This window comes from Callorhinus ursinus, unplaced genomic scaffold, assembly GCF_003265705.2.
Source record: "Callorhinus ursinus isolate GAN/ISIS: 27379988/994484 unplaced genomic scaffold, GSC_fseal_2.0 scaffold10, whole genome shotgun sequence".
Classification (NCBI taxonomy): Eukaryota; Metazoa; Chordata; class Mammalia; order Carnivora; family Otariidae; genus Callorhinus; species Callorhinus ursinus.
Window position 1 is genome coordinate 55,987,943 of NW_027397072.1, and position 18,174 is coordinate 56,006,116.

The 18,174-nt window shown below is 41.5% G+C and overlaps 1 protein-coding gene across 2 annotated transcripts in view; it reads right to left on the reverse strand.

Annotated features, from left to right (window-relative positions):
• Positions 1 to 18,174, reverse strand: part of MEIS1 (Meis homeobox 1) — a 132,079-nt gene that overhangs the window by 93,164 nt on the left and 20,741 nt on the right. For both annotated transcript variants that reach the window (XM_025868568.2, XM_025868570.2), the window contains exon 7: positions 9,709 to 9,820. In XM_025868568.2, coding sequence (XP_025724353.1) covers positions 9,709 to 9,820 — 112 coding nt within the window. The remainder of the gene's footprint in view (positions 1 to 9,708; positions 9,821 to 18,174) is intronic.

An 18,174-nucleotide genomic window follows, 5' to 3' on the forward strand; every position in this document is an offset into this window, starting at 1 on the left:
CATGGGATGGAATCATGTCTGCTGCTGGGAACAGCAGATATAAAAGCGTCCTCCCAGGGTAACACAGGGTCCTGTCTCAGCATTCATCATTCACCCTACCGTAAGGTCCCTTAAAAGATCCCAAAATGTTGCTGCCGGTCCCCACCCATCCTCTGCTAGAAGCCCGTTCTGGGCCACAGGATGGTGCCCAAAAGTAGGAGCGGGTAGAGCAGGCAATCATGTGGGCGGCATGATTTAAGGTACGTCCCCAAACCCATCTACCACCAATTCTGAAAGGACTACCTATTGAGTCTTTTCTTGAGTGCTTCTGTTAAAATGGATCTCTGGGAGTCAGGACAGGTAAGACCTCAGTGTCTATTTACATTTTGACTGAGATTGCCATGTCATTAGCCATCTGGCACCCAGAAGAAATCAGTGCTGAGAGAATGTAGTGTAATCACAGTTTGAAAGCATGAGAGCGTTCCCAATCCTCTTGAATAAATAATTACCCACCCATGGCCATGTGCCCATAACTATTCTGGGCACAGGAGATTTAAAAATGAAGAAGACACAGTCCCTTCCCAGGAAGTATCCTGAGGAGGCTGATGCATGAATGGTTCACTTCAGTATATGAAAAAGGGTAAGACACAGGACACCATGACAACACAGAAGAGGTGACTTCCCCCAATCTGGGGGTTCACAGGATACTTCCTGCAGATTACACTTCAATTAAGTTCAGAAGTTTTTAACTTGGGCTACATAGGCCCTCCCCACCTAGGGGGCCCAGGGTTAGAATTGAGAAGATCTTCCTACTTGGAAGTGGAAAGATTTACCTTTTATTTCTCACTAACCTCTAACTGAAATTAGCACTTCTTTCCAGTGCATATCTAGGTAAGTAACAAACCACAGAACCATTAGCAGGACCTGTGACTTTGTCACCAAAGGAAACCATATTTACATACAATAATATAGTTGTTACAAACATCTTAAAACATCACTTACATTCATCACTATTTCAAAAATGTGGTAGACGATAGAATCACTGCTAGACCTTGTTATTTAACACATATTTAACAGAGCACTATATCATTGTATTACAAGTTGTTTTTTTTAAACATTTTGATAGCTGAATTTCAATATAATTAGTTTCTCTTGTAGTCCGATGTGTTTTACTTTATGCATTAATAAAAATATTACACTAACAAGGCATCCGTTGACCTTGCCAGATGGCCAAACGCATCCCCTCTCCCCCAAAACGTCAGAGATCCCTGAAAAGGATGAGGAAGAGTCCGCAGCCAGGTGACTAACGGTGGAGAAAGCAATGGTGACCCCAGTGGTTCAGGCAGCAGAGGCCCTGAGTGGCCTCATGGCTATGTAGGAGGGCTGAACCAAGTTCCTGAGAGTGGGCTAGAGATCAACACTGATCTCACAGGGCCCACAAGATGCTGAACCTCTACAGCAGTCAGAGGACCAAGGGGGAGGTGTCCCTCTGCCAGCTAGGCCAAATATCCCTCACCCTGTCTTTCAGCCAACAGCCCTGATCACAGAGTTCACCGTGTCTGGGTCACTGGCATGTTGTGAAATAAATACGCTCACAGCTCCCTAAGAATATTCAGTATTTACAGAATATTCCACTTACATATGCTTGACGCTCATGGTAGCACACACAAACTTCCTGAGGGCAAATACTATGCCCTACTCGTTCTTAGAGCCTCATACGGAGCACCTGCCAGACGGTAAGCGCTTAATCCATTTTTGACAACTTGACCAGATTGTATAAATTTACATTTCCCCCCCTTAAATGCAACTCTTGATAATATTTTGGCTCATCCACAAAAGCAATTACAATTCTAAATTCTTTTTATCTCCTTGGGCTACATTAAATGGATACTTCCCTAAAATTAACTTCCTCACTTCTGCCTTGCCCACAATGACATGGAGTGAAAAATCCACCACCCGGGACGATGGGTTCTCCCCTGGTTTATTTTCTCGGGTAGCAACTGAAACACGGGTTCAGCTGTGCCAGGCAGGCTGTGTGTGGCAGCCCTGGAATGCCTAGGAAGGCTGACCTGAAAAACAAGTTACTGTTTATAGCTTAAAACCCAATGTGGAATCAAGAAGGGAAAGGGAGAGAGAATTAGACAAAAGAAAGGCCTTCGTTAGAAACTGCATTAAATAATTAAATAACGACACATTAGGATCTGGGTTTTTAAAGCTCAGATCGCCATTTTTATTATTAATACGAGGCAGTAAAACCCACATTATTATACAAGAGTGGAGTATGTTCTTCTATATGTGATGCAGTTGGGGAAAATACTTTACAGTTCTGGAAAGAAAAGAACAGAGCATTACGAACAACTAACTCTGAGTCCACCACAATAGAAAATCTATTCCACTCTCACCAAACAGCTAATGCTATTAGAGGCTTTCTCTAACTTACAGCAGACTGAGGGAAATTGAGAAGATACCTTTTTAAAAAGTTTTCATACTTCCTGGCTGCAGAGCCAAATGATGAATTGACATGACATCAGTATTCATATAGTTCTTTACTCATTTTTTATTTAAAACTATCACGTGACTCTTGAGAGGCCAGTGTAATTAATTCTAGGAAAGCCCGAGAATTGGGGTATAATTTCAGAACTTCTACAAGTCACCCCAGAGCTGGCATTTCTTAAGAGACAACCACAACAGCGACAACAACAAAATTCCATGTGACATGCACGCATCCATCACATGCCACAAAACTCCAGTATCTGCACAGGTGACAATGGCAAGTGTCAGCAGCCAAGTCTACACCACTCGCAGAGTCCACTATCACACTGCAAACTAAGGGGAAAACAGAATTGTGGTTTTAAGGCCATGCTTAACAAGGATCATATCTTTTAAATTTCAAAAATTAGAGTATAAATTTGATAAGATTTCCAGACCATGAGTTCACACATAAATAAAAATGAGCAATCAACAGAAAATATAAGAAATGACCCTGTTGATGAATGCCCTGTCTCTTCCAATCGAGGGTCAGACCTATTCAAAGCCAATCACATGAGGATGGAATCAGTAAAGGTCAATCAAAGGCAGGCTGAAACTCCAACTGTCTAGCTGACCTTCAGAGCTTGTGACAAATTGCTATCAGTCAATGTCAACTAATGACAGGAGCTCTTTGGCTAATCAATTGTTCTAAAAATGATCAAGAAAACTACTCACAGGACAGCTCATTTTCACATCAATGCCTGTGAAGTATGAAAAGCTCATTTTTTGAGTTTTTAATAAGCTCATAAGTAAAGCAGTTACTTGGTAACAGAGGTCACCTTACAGAAAAAGACAGAACCTTTGTCTGCCTTTTACATATTCTTTTATTAACATATTATAGTAAAATTATGCTATGGATATGCCAGAGGGCTACATAATAAAGTACGTAACACTTCATGCACTTTTGAAACAAATACTTCTGTGTCGGAGGGAAATATATTTGGGAGTAAATAATTTCAAATGCATTTTTCAGTTGCTTAAGATGAAAAACACTGACCTCCAGCTTGCCAGCGATATTGCCTAATAGTCAGAAGACGCACTCTCTGTGAAAACCCTCATGGCCAAGTGCATGCCCCCTAAATATACAGTTACTACTTTTTAGATGACGAAGTTATTTTTCTTTGTTTTAAGATGACCTGCTTTCATGATGCTAGAAGGCAAGAAAATGGGGAACAGAAAACAGTTACTCGCATTTGATGAGTCAATAAAAGGAAAAGTGAATATATAGCATGGGGTGTTCTGGGGAAAACAATTCTCTGTCTATCCATCTCGTTCAACATGTTTGATAAGTTAATAATATGGACCTTTTGATAACAGGGATTTGCTGAGTATAATAACTTCCCCTTTCTTTTTTACACCTGACTTTTCCCATCAGGAAATCATTTTCCTCTTCTGCCTGCCACTGCATGCAAAGGCCACTCTTTAATCTGCAGACCGACATGAAATGTAACTAAAGTAACACACGGGGCTGCAGTGGTCTAAGGGCGAAGGCCTGCAGTCACAATTATATTTTACTTTTCTCTCTGAAGCGTATTAGTCAAAAAGCATTAGGGTACCATTGAAATACAAGAAGTCCCCGCAGAAGTGTAAGACTTAAGAAGTAAGTGTGAACAAACAGAAATCATTCAAGGTACCCTGACCAGCAGACAAATGCAATGAAAAAAACCCAAACAAACATTTTTTTGATTCACAGGGTTCTGAGGTTATTATAAACAACTATTTTAAAAATCAGTTGGGATTTAAAAAAAAAATGGCAAAGAAAACTGTTTCTAAACAAGCAGCATTCACTTTGTGTTTTCATCTGAAAAACTGCAGATTACAGATTACATCCCAAACGTGAGTTGCTGCGGTAGTTTTTCAAATTAAAATATCTTCTGTGGCCTCAACCACTCTCAAGTTGTCCATAGGAAAGAAATAAAGGAGGGAGGGCAACACTTAAGCCGAGCCATAATTGGAAGTATGTGAAAAATGAAGTGTCAGTTTGGTCAATAAAGGGCAAAGGTCAAGGGGAACTGCAGCCCAAACTCTGCGAGAAATGTGCTCATTAAGACATCCAATCAGAGCGCTCCTTCCCACCTATCCCATTATTCATCGGACAGCTGACTGTTTCAAATGCCCGGCTTTGGGCTGTTATTACTTTTCTTCTTCATGTAAAAAGGCGAGCGGGTATATAAATCGTTGCTTAGTCATCTGGAACGTAATGTGGCCCTTCCCCACCGCCCCTCTCCCTGCTCCCCGCCCCCTCCCAGCCGGCTCTGCCTGCTGGCCTGTAAGCTTAAAACAACGGCCTTCACATTCCCTTCAATAATAAATGGGATTGCCTTCTGCCTATAGGTTGCCTGAACTCTGACAAAAGCTGGAGGGGGGAGGGAGTGCGGGGGTGGGGGGCAGAGGGGACACTGGGAGGCACTGCAACTATTGACACATTAGTATAAAGAAATAGCAGTGCTTTTCAATTGTTCATCTTTAAAGAAACACCCCGGTGTTGCTTTTTTTTTTTTTTTTTGAAGTGGGAGCAAAGATACTATTGTCGAACTGAGTCCTGGCCCCAAAAGGAGAAGTTCAGAAGTGGGTTTTAGAGGTTTCAGCAATCATTAAAGCCCTTTAGAGTTGAGATGTTTTACATCAAATTTCAACATCGAAATAATACTTTTTCTTTTTCCTCACAAAAGAGGAAAATGAGACGAGCTTTAAATGGGAAATGCTCTGCAAGAGAAAGGGCCTTATTTGTTTTTTATGCTCCTATTCTCAATTCAACAAATCTTTGAGCGAAATGGTATAGGCTCTCAATACAAATTAATCATATCAATCATCATGCTCCTCTGTAAAGATCTCAATCATTCTACTTAACACAAGAAACTAGATTCTCACTCCCCGGCAGAGTATAACCCCCCTGAGGCTAACACTGATTCTGGCCTATTCCCGGCTCCGTCACCCTTACAGAGACAGGGCCAGGCCCCGTACAGACACGGGGAGAAGAGACCGCAACTTGGTAACAGAAAGAGTGTCCATCAGTGATCTGTTTCCCATTCCTCGCCACACGAAAGCACTGGAGGACACAAGCATTAGGAGCTTGGGCTCTGGAGTCACACTGTATGGGTTCAGGTCCTGACTCTACTATCGACCCGTATGTGACTCTGGGCAAGCCTCCTAGCCTCTCTAAACCTTTGTGATCTTTACAAAGTGAGGGAGGGAAATAACCTACACTGACTGACAGCCCTTAATATGTTATTGTATTATTTTATTACTATCATATACTCATCTCTCTTGATGTTGAACCAAAAACAAAAACAAAAAAAAAAAAAAAGGAAGATGTGCCCAAACGCAAACCATGGTCAGTCATATCTAAAGCTGCTTGTGAGTTGTAGAGTGGCTGCGGCAGCCCTGCTGGGAAAGAGTTCAAATACGGTGGGGAAAGGCACCAGATATGCTTGGTGTTCTCTGGCTCCAAGCCACCTGCTTCCTAGAGTAGACCCTGGATCTGGTCAGTAGGGCAGCCGTACACGATAGGATAAAAAAGACACACGAAAGGGTCATGTATCTGCCAATGTGCACCTCATCTTATTTATGAGACTCTGCCTGGGTTCATGAGAACACCCCATCCTAAAGTAGTTACAAAGCAAAGCCAAGAGACAAGATCCTAGAGCTGACTCCGACAGTTTCTTCAATATTTCCGAGCTTACTTTTTTCTCTTCTGAAATGGGAAAGGGGCAAATAATAGACAGGGATAAAATCGGAATTCAATCTCAGAGCTTTGGAAGTGCTTTGAGGAAGTTAAGGACTACACAGAATCAATGTTGCAACAACAGCTGCGGAACCCCCAACCAAATACAGATGTCAGGCCTTCCTTTTCAATGCCAACTTAAAGGAGCGCCACTATTAAAGAATCAATTTCCTGCAAGCGGCCACAGTGTTAATATTACATGAAAGTAGATGCCATAGGAAAAGTTACCATGATAAACAATTTGAGTTGGGGGAAAGATGTAAATCATGAATAAACATTAAATCCCTGAAGAATAATAATCTTTAGCATCTTCTTAATTATGTATCTTTTGCATATGCTCTCTTTAGAATGCCCAGCATTGGATTTTCTGTTTTATAGTTTTATGCTTAGGTAAAAATTTGGACTAAAACTATTCCATCAATCACAACAGCCGCTAATTTGGCAAGTCATCAGGCACTCAAAATCCCCCAAATTGCTGGAAGGCTAACTAGGAATTGTCATTGTATTTTGAAATCTGTCAGAACATTACACATTTCCTGAATGACTTTTTTTTTTTTTTTTACTTTGAAAGTCCAAAAGAACAGGACTCGGTTGAGACACAGCCTGTTGTATGCCTACGTCATGCACAGATAAGGTTATTTAACAGACGACTAGAGCCTAGGGATTTTTCTTTCTTTCTTTTTTTTTTTTTTGTGTGTGTGTGTGTGTGTGTACCACAGGTGCCATAATGAAGTGGTAAAAAATGAAAAGGAATGAGGAAAAAGAAACACAGTACAAACAGTAGGTAGAGAAACTTTTAAAATATGTATTACTCCTGTCTGTAGGGGAAACACCTCTCTGGATATGTTTTTGACAGATTGAGTTATTTCTGTCTATTGGGTATGTATAAAGACATATTTATGGATTTATAAATCTTTTGAAGAGGGCTGTTATTTATCCAGTTGACTAAAATGGACTCAAACTGTGTAAATAACTATTTAGGACACACACTATGGGCCAAATGCTGGCACAGCTTACACGTCTATGCTGCCAGAAAAGGCAGGCAGGGCAAACAAGGAAAAGCCACTGTGCACAGTTAATCCAAAGGCTGCACAAAGACCCAGCTCCACAGGTCTCAGGGATGAAAACAGGTTTAGAAGGGTCACGGTTGGCATGGAAATGCACAGACATAATGGCGGCAACACTCGCAGGCATGATTCTGCCTTTAGCAGGGGAGACAGCACACTGCCCACGAGAAGCCACAGAGAAGGGCAGGTAAGACCAAAGGAGGGCCCCCTGCACCCCAGCTCTCAAGGTGCTGGACAGAGCGGGGGGAGGCAGAAGGGTGGGGGGAGGGAAGTCTACACAGAAAGCTTCTTTTGGATCACGGTGGGAGTCGTTGGCTTAGTTCTTTAGTGGAGAGCCGGGAAAGAGGGCATGAGGAGAAGAATCTTAGACAAATAATCAGGAAACTGAAATTTGGGGTCTGATGCTGCACCGGGACCTCCCCAAAGTGCTCAGCGCATCCATACCTTATTTTCCTCCTCTGTCAAATGGGACCAGGATTGTTTTAGAAAGGTTCAACTGAGCTCATTCAAATGATATCATTTATGTGAAAATTCTTAAAAAAACAAAACAAAACAGAAGTAGGTGGTGCTCTTATATGAAAAAATACAACAGAGAAGCAATGTAAGTCGAAAACTCAGGTAATGTGAAAGATACGTGTCTCCTGGTTACAATCAAATTCATTATTAAATTGGCCTTTGGAGAACACTTGTTGAAGGAAAAGGAAACATGCAAAATTCCTAATTCCTGGTTATGACGGGTCACAGGGGAAGAACCGGGACAGGGCCTTTGCCCTCTCAAAATCCTTTTATCAGATAACGTCTGAGAAAGCATATATGCTACAACTTTAAATTCAAGTACATTTCAGCAGTTTGCAAGCCTTCAAAGCAGCAGCTAAGCTATCTGCCTGTTCCTAGACGAGATATATATATATATATATGTATATATATATATATTTTTTTTTAAAGCAAAAAATGAAAAAGAAAAAGAAACAAATAAAACAAGAGGCTATGACCTCATGTCGCAATTTTGGAGTACAGGAAGAAGAATTTAGATTCCTTTTACACCTTTTTGAAAACTCATGGAAGAAGTTGAAAATAGGGCTTCATATTGAAAGTGCTGACATCACCTTAGCCCCAGCCCCGTGAGCAGCAACACCATCACATATACATACACACACTTGAAAGAGAAAAGGCCCCATGGATTTATGCTGCATATCATTTTCCAGTAAAAGTCAGAGGTCAGAGGTTACATGTTTCTGCCTCAGCTCTGAACTGGTTTACTATCCTGCGCTCCATTTTTACTAAACTTAGAGTTGTGGTGGAGTCAGCAACTTTTCTTTGAACAATAAAATATCTCAGATGCTTAAAATTCTATGTGAAGAAGCTATTCCCAGTTCAAGTAGCATACATGTGCCTTAAAAAAAAAATGAACTTTCCTGGTTTTGTTTTCAAATTAATGATGTCAAATTCATTTTAGACTTTGCAATTCTAATTGGTCCAGCCCAATGTATGTGAGAAAACAAAATTCTTTTGTTATCTAATGGCAATCCAACGAAACATGATCATCAAACCAGATTTTAAAGTATGCACCTACTGTGGGCTCAGAGTCAACTTCAATAAAGCTGTCTTTTTATACTCAGAGAATACGCTCTTAAGCTTTGGTTGCTCTAATTGAACACAAAATTCCACTGCAGTGGGTCTCACCGAAGGCAGTACAAGACATCTGAATACTCATTCACCTTTTTGCTGAAGATTAACTTTATGTTAAAACTTTCTTTCCTACTAGTCACGGTCAGACGTGCACATCAATGGACACGCAAATACGCACACAGATATGTGCATTCAAGGAACAATACGAGCTAAATTGATCTGGCTTCTTTTCATTTCTTCCTAAGTCCCTGTAGTCTGACTCTGCGATCAAGTCGAGCACTTAAGAGATGTGGATGAGTAAATCCAGAAAAAACGGCTTCAACCCAGTGGAGAGGGAAGCCCAGCATGAGTTCCTAAGAGGCCCACTGCTTTCTAAGCATCTGAAGACAGCACTGACTTGGAATCTTGGAAGATGTTTCTTCATGATCTCTTGAGAAGCCTCTTAGGGCAAGTAATAATACTACTTTTTATTTGTATCGCAGGGTATTAGTGGACATGCTCTTTACGCACATTTGAACTTCTAATCTCCTCTAAACTTGCCCTCAGTCAATTCCCCGACCCTGTTTTATGGAGGTGGCCAGGTGACAGGCAGTTAGGCAGCTGGGATGGCAGAGAAGAAGAAAGGGTCTGGAGAATAAAATAAGAGAAGCGAACTCTCCTACTCTAAGGGGCTTATGTTCTAGGGAAAACTGCACAAATAGGAACTAACTAGACATTTCTGATTTGTCAACCCTTAAAAATCACACAAGTAGCACAAGAGAATGAGAACACCTCTCCTACCTTGCTCACTGCTGTTATCCCCACTGTGTGATGTGTGGCCACCGCTGGAAGGGCCTGGGGTTCCTCCCGAACGAGTCGATGCCGTGTCATCGTGATCTCTGTTCCAAGAGGGCTGTGGGGGCACAAATCAGAAATCCAAATCGAGTGGTCTGTTAACACTGGTCCGGTGGGATCCCATCATACAAGGACGAAGCTGTGGAAGGCTAGGACGGACAGCCAAGACATCTTCCCCGTTCCCCTTCACAAACCAGCTTGGAGCTACATTGGCACATTGAAAATTTGCCAAGTTCTGCTTCTGAGCTAAAATAATATCTATAAATAGTTATTCTATAAGTAATTGTATGCTTTATTACCGAGGAAAACAGAAACATCCCAGGCCAATAAGTCAGGGGGGGGAGGGAATGCTGCCACTTGATTCTGACTATATTTTTAACATCAACAAACCCTCTGGCACAACAGTCTGCTACTACTCTGAAAATGCAAAATGGGAGCCGTGGTCTACAGCACTGCGGTTTAGAGAGGACTCTGATTCATCCTAGAAGACAAACATGGCAGAGCTTTTAAGATCTCACAATTAGGCCGGGGTCCATAATAGCTAGTATGTGTCAGCTGTTTGCCGGATGGTACATGGCAAATGGACCAGGCACAGGGACAAAAAAGGAATGAGAATAACAATAGATTCACATGGACTGTGTACACTCAGCCCCATGCCGAGCCTTCTTGTACTATTGAACGGAAAACAGATGTTGCTTCTTATCACTGGGTGCATTTGAAAGTAACATTCAGATAGGAGAAATTGGCAGTAAATTAAATTCTTGGGGAAAACAATCATGGCAACACTTCTCCCAAATCTCCCTTTATCACCAGAAAAGATTTTAATTAGCTTTTAGTGCTAGCTTTCAAAAACAGCCTTATGAGTCACTGGTCATCCTGCACAGTAGGAATGATGCAGGAGAGAAGGCTGTTTCTTGGCTGGGAAGTGGTATTTGTCTTCAAGATTATTAGTGGCAAAGGCAAGATGATCTTGTGTGTAAAATATGCGTACCTCGTTTCGGTCAGTGGATGTCCCGGTTCGTGGCCGTGTAGTAGTAAAGTTTACTGACCCTCCCAACATTTTAAATGTGCCTAGCAAAATCAGAGTTGCTCTCTGCTTATGTCTTGAGAAGTATTTTTGTGTCCCAGAGAAGATAAGAAAGGCTGAGGAGATCAAAATGCCTCTGACACCCAGGGAGAGAAAGGGGAAGATCCCATCTAAGAGGCGTGCTGTGTAAGAATCAAAGGAAGAGTCCCTGTTCCTGAAAAGGATGCCTGCCTGCCACCTACCCTAGAATCTTGGCCGGGAGACTAATGCACCCCTCCCCCCCCAATGAAATAAAGTCGCAGAAAGAGCCACCACTTGTATGTCTGACTCAACCGTTATGCATATTCTCAAAAACGGTGCTAATTGATCCGCTGATGCTGGGGTTGAAAGATATGTGCGCTGTGAGAGAAGAGCTTTTGACAAACACGCATTCTGCAGCATGTCAGAAGAATGCTGGAAGACGTAATCTGGAACACATGCTCAGAATGCAAACAGTTAATGCATAAATTTTCAGTTTGTACAACTGCAGCTCTAAAAGGGGGACTTGTTTATTCAGAGCTCTGCAGAAAGAATGGTACAGCACCCAGGGGACAGACAATGCCAGGCACAAAACCCCGGTGCCTCGACATGTAAAAGGATGTTTTTCTATGTGCTACAAATCCCACTTGAAAATATAATTAGAAGGAGAAAATGGCAAAGTATTGCATTAACTGTAATTGAACAAAAGACCGGCAAGGCATGTGGGAGGCTGCAGGAACCCGTGGGAGTTTCAGGATGCATGAGATCCTGCAAGTGACATCTCCTGGGCTCTCTCATTTTATTTATGTTGTCCCTCACTACTATTGTTGACTGGTGATCTGACTCGTAATTAATAGAAAAGCTACCGATAACAAGCTAAAATACAGAGCAACAGAACAACCTCATCAGAAGCATGTTTGTTAATCTGATTAAGACTAGGACTCCAGAAAGGTGATTTAGAACCCAAGAATTATTCCATGTTATACAGGAAACTGTCCTCCTTTATGCTACAACAGACCTGATATATTCACTATCTTTTAATGAGCTCCACTGATTTATTCAGCTCTGCTCTGCTCCCTCCCCCACTTTTCTACTGTGCAGGATGTAGATTAATTCAATGCTTAATTGTTTAGTAAATTCAATTTTCCACATTCTATTCTGCATAGCTTTAGCTAAGGTTCTTAAATCTTCAGCAGTGAGCCCTGAGCCCAGTGTTTGTGATCTGTGCCTACCTTTTTTCATCACCATTTTTCTTCATCCACCACTTAATTCACCATGAAAAGATTTTCCTTGCTGGAAATTCTGATTCCGCTATGATCTGTGAGGCATTCCGATTCATTGCATTTTCATTGTGTTGGGTCTTAGATGCCGGGCTCCTCTTTTCTCACAGCTATTGCCACATTATACAGGCATTCATGCAAGAAATGTTGGATTCCACCTCAGTTTATCCAAATTTTGTGCAACCTATATGTTTAAATTTGTGTGTTCACCAAAGGAAGGAGCCAATATTTTCCACCTAATATCACTCTTCTCACAGCCTTGCTCTTCCAGAGAGGCCTGTGAATACTGAATGCCCTTCTCTGAAATGAAATCTAACTTTTGTGGTCCTCTCTTGAATTAGCATTTTGGGTATTAGCATTTCAAGAACGGTATAGTCATACAAAACTGAGCATTAGGAGAAATCCACAAGGTTACCAAAACAGAACAAGAATTATGTTTAGTTCAGTTCATTAAGCATGATTAAAGTCTAAGTATCAGAAATAGCTCATGAACTCTTCTGGCATAAATATGTAAGACAGTCCTAATCAGAAAGAACTCCCCCAAAATCCATCTACCCGAGAATCTCAGTTACAATAACATATCTCTGTGACTCTCTGTGGTTACACCAAACAGCATCATTATTATTTTTAAAGTAAGATATGTGCATACAATTATGTACATATATCTGTGAAGTTGTGAGTTGCTCGGGGCCACTTGTAAAGTAAAGCTGACAGAATAAAATCAATGATGCATTGCATTAGATGTATAGCAAACCATAGTCATGGTTCTAAATTAAGTCCCAAAGAGGCTTTTTTCTTCAATGTATATAATTTCAGAGTAAGCGATGCCTATGTTCTCATCTATTGGAAATCCACTGAGACAACAGGTCCTAACCTGAAGTCCAGAGACCTCCTAAAGACTTGGTGGGGGGGGGGGGCTTGTTTCAGCAATAATTGTGTTTATGGACATACTTGCATTTTCCTCCCCTGGGGAGAGTGTCCATAACTTTTCATCAGATTGTCAAAGGGGCATGTGATTCTTTAAAGTCTGAGAACCACTGCTCTAGGAGACACTCACAGGGCTAGATGGAAAAGCCAGGGCTGGAGAGACCTTCAGGATCATGGAATCAACACTTTAACCTGATACTGAGAGCCCAATCGTCCTCCAGACATTATTTCTTTTGTCATAAATGCAGGCCGACAGTGAGAGGCTTTGCTCCATCAGGAAGTTCTTGGTCAATATACAAATATATAACATACAAACGGGTTTCATTTCCCTCTAATTTCCACTCACATTTTGTCTAGTTGTGGGGCCCCAAAAGATAGCCATTTTAAATATGTGGAGCAAGCATATGATTCTCCCCATGTTTTCTCTCTTCAACGGCTTGAACACTCCCATGCCTTCTAACATTTCTCAAAAATGCTTGAAAATAAGGGTTTTTTTTTTTTTTAATGATGCTATGCTAAGATTCATCAAATGGTATTTTTTACTCAGAAGGCAATTATACTGGTATCTGGTAGTCAAATAGAGGCAATGACCTCCTTGACCACAGGCTCCTCCAGGGCAAGGATAAAGCTGGATCTTCCCTCTCTTGTTCTTTCTTGGCTCAGCACGATGTATGGTGCATGTTCAGCACTCAGTCAAGGCTTAAGGAACTAACCTGAATCATTCATCATTTACTGTTCCACCAATATTCCAACAGATGAACTGCAACTTCCCAAACTATCCTTCCTCCTGAATAAAGTTATCCATTGGTAACTTTTCCTCTCTCCATCTTTTGCATCCTTTTTCCATCTATGCCTTCATTTGGGGCATAACTTCTGGTCCTCATATCACTTTCCATGTTTTCGTTAGAAGTTCCTTTCACTACCGTAATTTGAGTTCTCACCCATATGCCACGAAATTCGTGTCTCTGGATCTTTTCTTTTGTCTTTAGACTTGTATGCCCAACTACCTGCTAAACCCTCTCCACGCAAAGATGTTCACCTCACTCAACAAGTCCAAAGCTAAACTCTTTGTCTTCTGACCAATGTCCTACTCATTCTTCTTTGTTATTGATCCCAATAGGTATAACCCCCATCTATCCATGGTATAAACCTGAGGATCATCCATGACACCTGTCTCCCCCCTCCCCCAGACAGCCAATCAGTCATCAAGTCTTGTTCACTTTTACCCCTAAATAGTTCATAAATAAATCTCTCATTTTTCACGTAGTGATTGCTGGTCTTGTTCAGGCCTTCCCCGCTTTAAAGAGTTGAGTCAAATCACTTCCCAGTTCAATTCCACTAGAATTGAGGACAGGAACTGGTCAGTTTTGCTTGCCATTGCATCTGCCTATCAAGTTCGGTGCCTAGCACTTGGCTGGCGCTCAGGAAATGTTTGTGGAATGAATGAACGGCTCCATACTGCCTATAGAATACTACAATCTGGGGTCCCTAGCCCTCATAGAGTAAGCCCTCATAGTCCACCCCCTGAGGACCATTCCTCAACCTGTTCCTTGTGCTCCAGTGTGTGATTTCTGACAGATATGTTCTACTTGTCCCTCCAGACCAATTGTCATCCTCTCCCACCACCACCCCGTCTGGCCCCAGCCCCTAATAACTTCCTACTTGCTAATTAAATTACAGCTCAGATAACACCTCCCCCAGAAAGCCTTCCCTGATACACACACACAAACACACACTTGCCCCAGGATGCAAACAAAGCACCTCATGCACACTTCTATCATTTCACTCCCATATTGTTTTATGATGACCTGTAGAATTCTACACTATAAATGTTTTGAAGTCCTGAACTGTGTTTTATTTATTCTTATGCCCTCCATCCCAGGAAATTGTCTGTAACACATTAAATACAAATACATTTCTGAATGAACAAATGAATAACTTAAGTGATATGTAGAAGGTTCTGGCATTAAACTGTCATCTGATACTGTGATCTCCAATATTAAATATCATAAAACAACTGAAAAAGACTTGTATAATTTAAAAACATCTCATACACTTGCATTCACACAAACACACACCACCATAAATATATATATATATTTGGTGTGCCTGGGTAGCTCAGTTGGTTAAGTGTCCAACTCGATTTTGGCTCAGGTCATGATCTCGGGGTTGTGGGATTGAGCCCCGCATTAGGCTCCCTGTTCTGTGTGCAGCCTGCATGAGATTCTCTCTCTCTCTCTCCCTCTGCCCCTCCCCCTTCAAAGAAATAAAATCTTTTAATACACACTTATATATTTTATACATAAACATATATATTACCTATATTACATATAGGTAATATATAATATATAAAAATCTTTTAATATATATATTTAATATATATAATATATATTATATATATAAATACTCAGTTGCAGTATAACATGGTCAAAAGAAAGGAAATTTGAGGGTAGCCATATCCCAACTTGAAATCTGTCTGCACCACTTACATGGTTTTAGACAAGTCACATCCTCCCTAACTCTTGATATCCTAATCCATAAATGGGGACCAAAAAAGACACCTCTGTCAATCACCTTTCAATTAAAAAATAATAATAATCCTCTGTAGGCATAACATATGCATATTTCCAGGCATGCAGCAAGCACTCAACGAATGACAGCTACTAAAGTTTGTAATGTAATGACATAGGTTGACCCAGTCAAACCTGAAATATCTACATACAGGTGTATTCAGTTTACAGACCTTCTGGAAAGAATAGCTAACCTGAGCTGACTTAGTGTCAGTTTGGTATGCCTTGGGCTATCTCCCAGCTGGTGTGTGCTCAGGGAATGCACACTGATCTTATTTTCACCTTCAAATAACATGATTTTACAGGTGGTTTGCTCCTCCCCACCCCATCAGGTTTGATTTGATGCCTAATATTTATAAATTGCTTTACAGTATACAAAGCACTTTGACATATTTTCTCACTTGGTCGTTTATCACATCAGCATGATGCCAGAATCATTTCTTTCCCCAGCCCAAAAATAGTGGGGTTTTGTTCTTCAAAAATTTCTACCCTAACAGTCCCATTCAAAAAGGTAGATAAATGAGAGTCTGGTGGTGTTGACTCTGAAGAGGTCAGCTAGCAGCTATGTAGAAACTGATGAAATAATCACAAGGTTAAAAACGTGAAGTTGGTCTACACCTATCCATAGGCGGTTTCCTCTTCGGGAAGTACATTCACTTTTTCAAACCACGAGGGTCTCTTTAGCAAATGATCTCTAGTGGCCTGAAAGAGCTGGCTAGTCTCCCAAAATGAACAATGCAGTCCCTCCAGACCAGGGGAGCCGCCAGTCTATGCGGGGAACGCACCAAGGTGCATGATGCTCCTGCACACACATACTCACGTTCCCACACCTGCACAGTCCGTAGAGACGTTCACAATCACAGGTCTGCCCTTGTCCCTGAGCCATGGCAGACAGGGTCGGTGACGGCCACCGTCACACACACAGCCAGGGTGGCCACATCTAATTAGTCCCCTCCCCTAGACTTTCCACTTCTGTCTCAACAGTGTCTCTCAGGACCTTTAAAGGCACAGAACTTCAGTGGAAATGATGACTTATATGTCTCCCAATCAACAATGCCATGGGAGAAAAAGGGACCAGAGAGATTCATACACAGAGAGAGGAGGAGAGAAGGGGTCCAGGTACTGCTATGAAAAGGGATACACGTTTACCAAGGTGTACTTGAAGTTGAGAAATTGGAAATCCTAGGATTTCTTTATTAATGAGTTATTTGAAGTCTGGCAGGCTAAAGGTCCTATTTAAAAATCTGGGTGGCCCCCATCTGCATCCACTGGATAATCCAAACGTACTGTCTAAGCATTCAACTCAATCAACCACCAAACAGCACCCACACTTTGCTAGAGCCCTGGGTAAACACTGTTCTTCTCAAAACATACTCCTCTGAGGCCATACTTAACCAACTTCAAATTCGGGTCATTCAGATTAAAAGTATAAAATTCTTTACACAGATCTCTTAAAAAAAAAAATCCCTGGAAATCATTAAGCAAATTCATTTAAGCATGACAAGTTTGGGCAGTGCATTTTGTTTTAACACAGTGAAACTGTCCTCTTACCCTTTAAGCTTTTAGATATTTTTAAATACCAGAAGCTCACAGATTAATACTTAGAGTGTGCACACAGGCTGAGGATTCAGGGGCCACATTAAAATGTGCTTGGGAAAGGTCTGGAAGTGAAACCTTTTCTAAGTCCACACTCTATCCCGCTGAAAGATGATAAAGTCGGGGAGGTGAGTGTTGTGCTGGGTGAAGACTGGTGGTGGCCTGAGGTGTCCCTCAGGGTGGCCCACGCCGGCTGCAGGGAGGCCCACTCTTCACAAGATTATCTCCCTCACACACTTCTTCCGACTTTCTCCTTCGACTCTCCTCCTTTTTCTCATTTCCTTCCCTCTCCCCACCCCCACTCCTTCTCCTTTGCCAAGTCTGTAGGCCTGCCAGAGTTCTTGTTGAGCCCCTTTTTAATGCCGCGATAAAATGTGCTTATTACTAACCCACTTAACAGAGGCCTGACGGGTAATTTTGGTGACTCAGGGCAGATGGTAAATTAGGGGCAAGACAATGGAAATCCAGCACCCCCACTCAGCATCCGCAGCTCTCACCAAGACACTACACTTCCTTTTCCAGCCCTACCATATTTGCCATTGTGAACTTTTAATCTAGAAACACATCTCAATAATTATCCAATTATTCCTTAGTTACGGTGCTCACCACATTGGAGCCAGCTGGTATCTTCACACATGGCATGAGGGTGTCTAATTCAGCATCCAATAAGGTAGATTTCTGAAAACTTCCTAAAACTTAGCAACTCTGATGCATTACTTTAAATATATATATGTGTGTTTATTTATTTAGATATATATGATCGTGCAATGGTAGTGGCGGGTAGTTTGTGAAAGCAGAGACAGTGTCCATTAAATTGAGTTCTAGATTTCCCACTTTTCATGTACCACAAATAAAACCTACAAAAATTATAATTTTTCAAACACCGAATCCCCTATCTCTGTGTAATGAGGCATGTAGAGAGGAGGAGAAGAATTTTTGTGCTTTTTTTGCCTTTGGTGAAAATTCTCCAAGGAGTAATTTCATCTTTAAATGA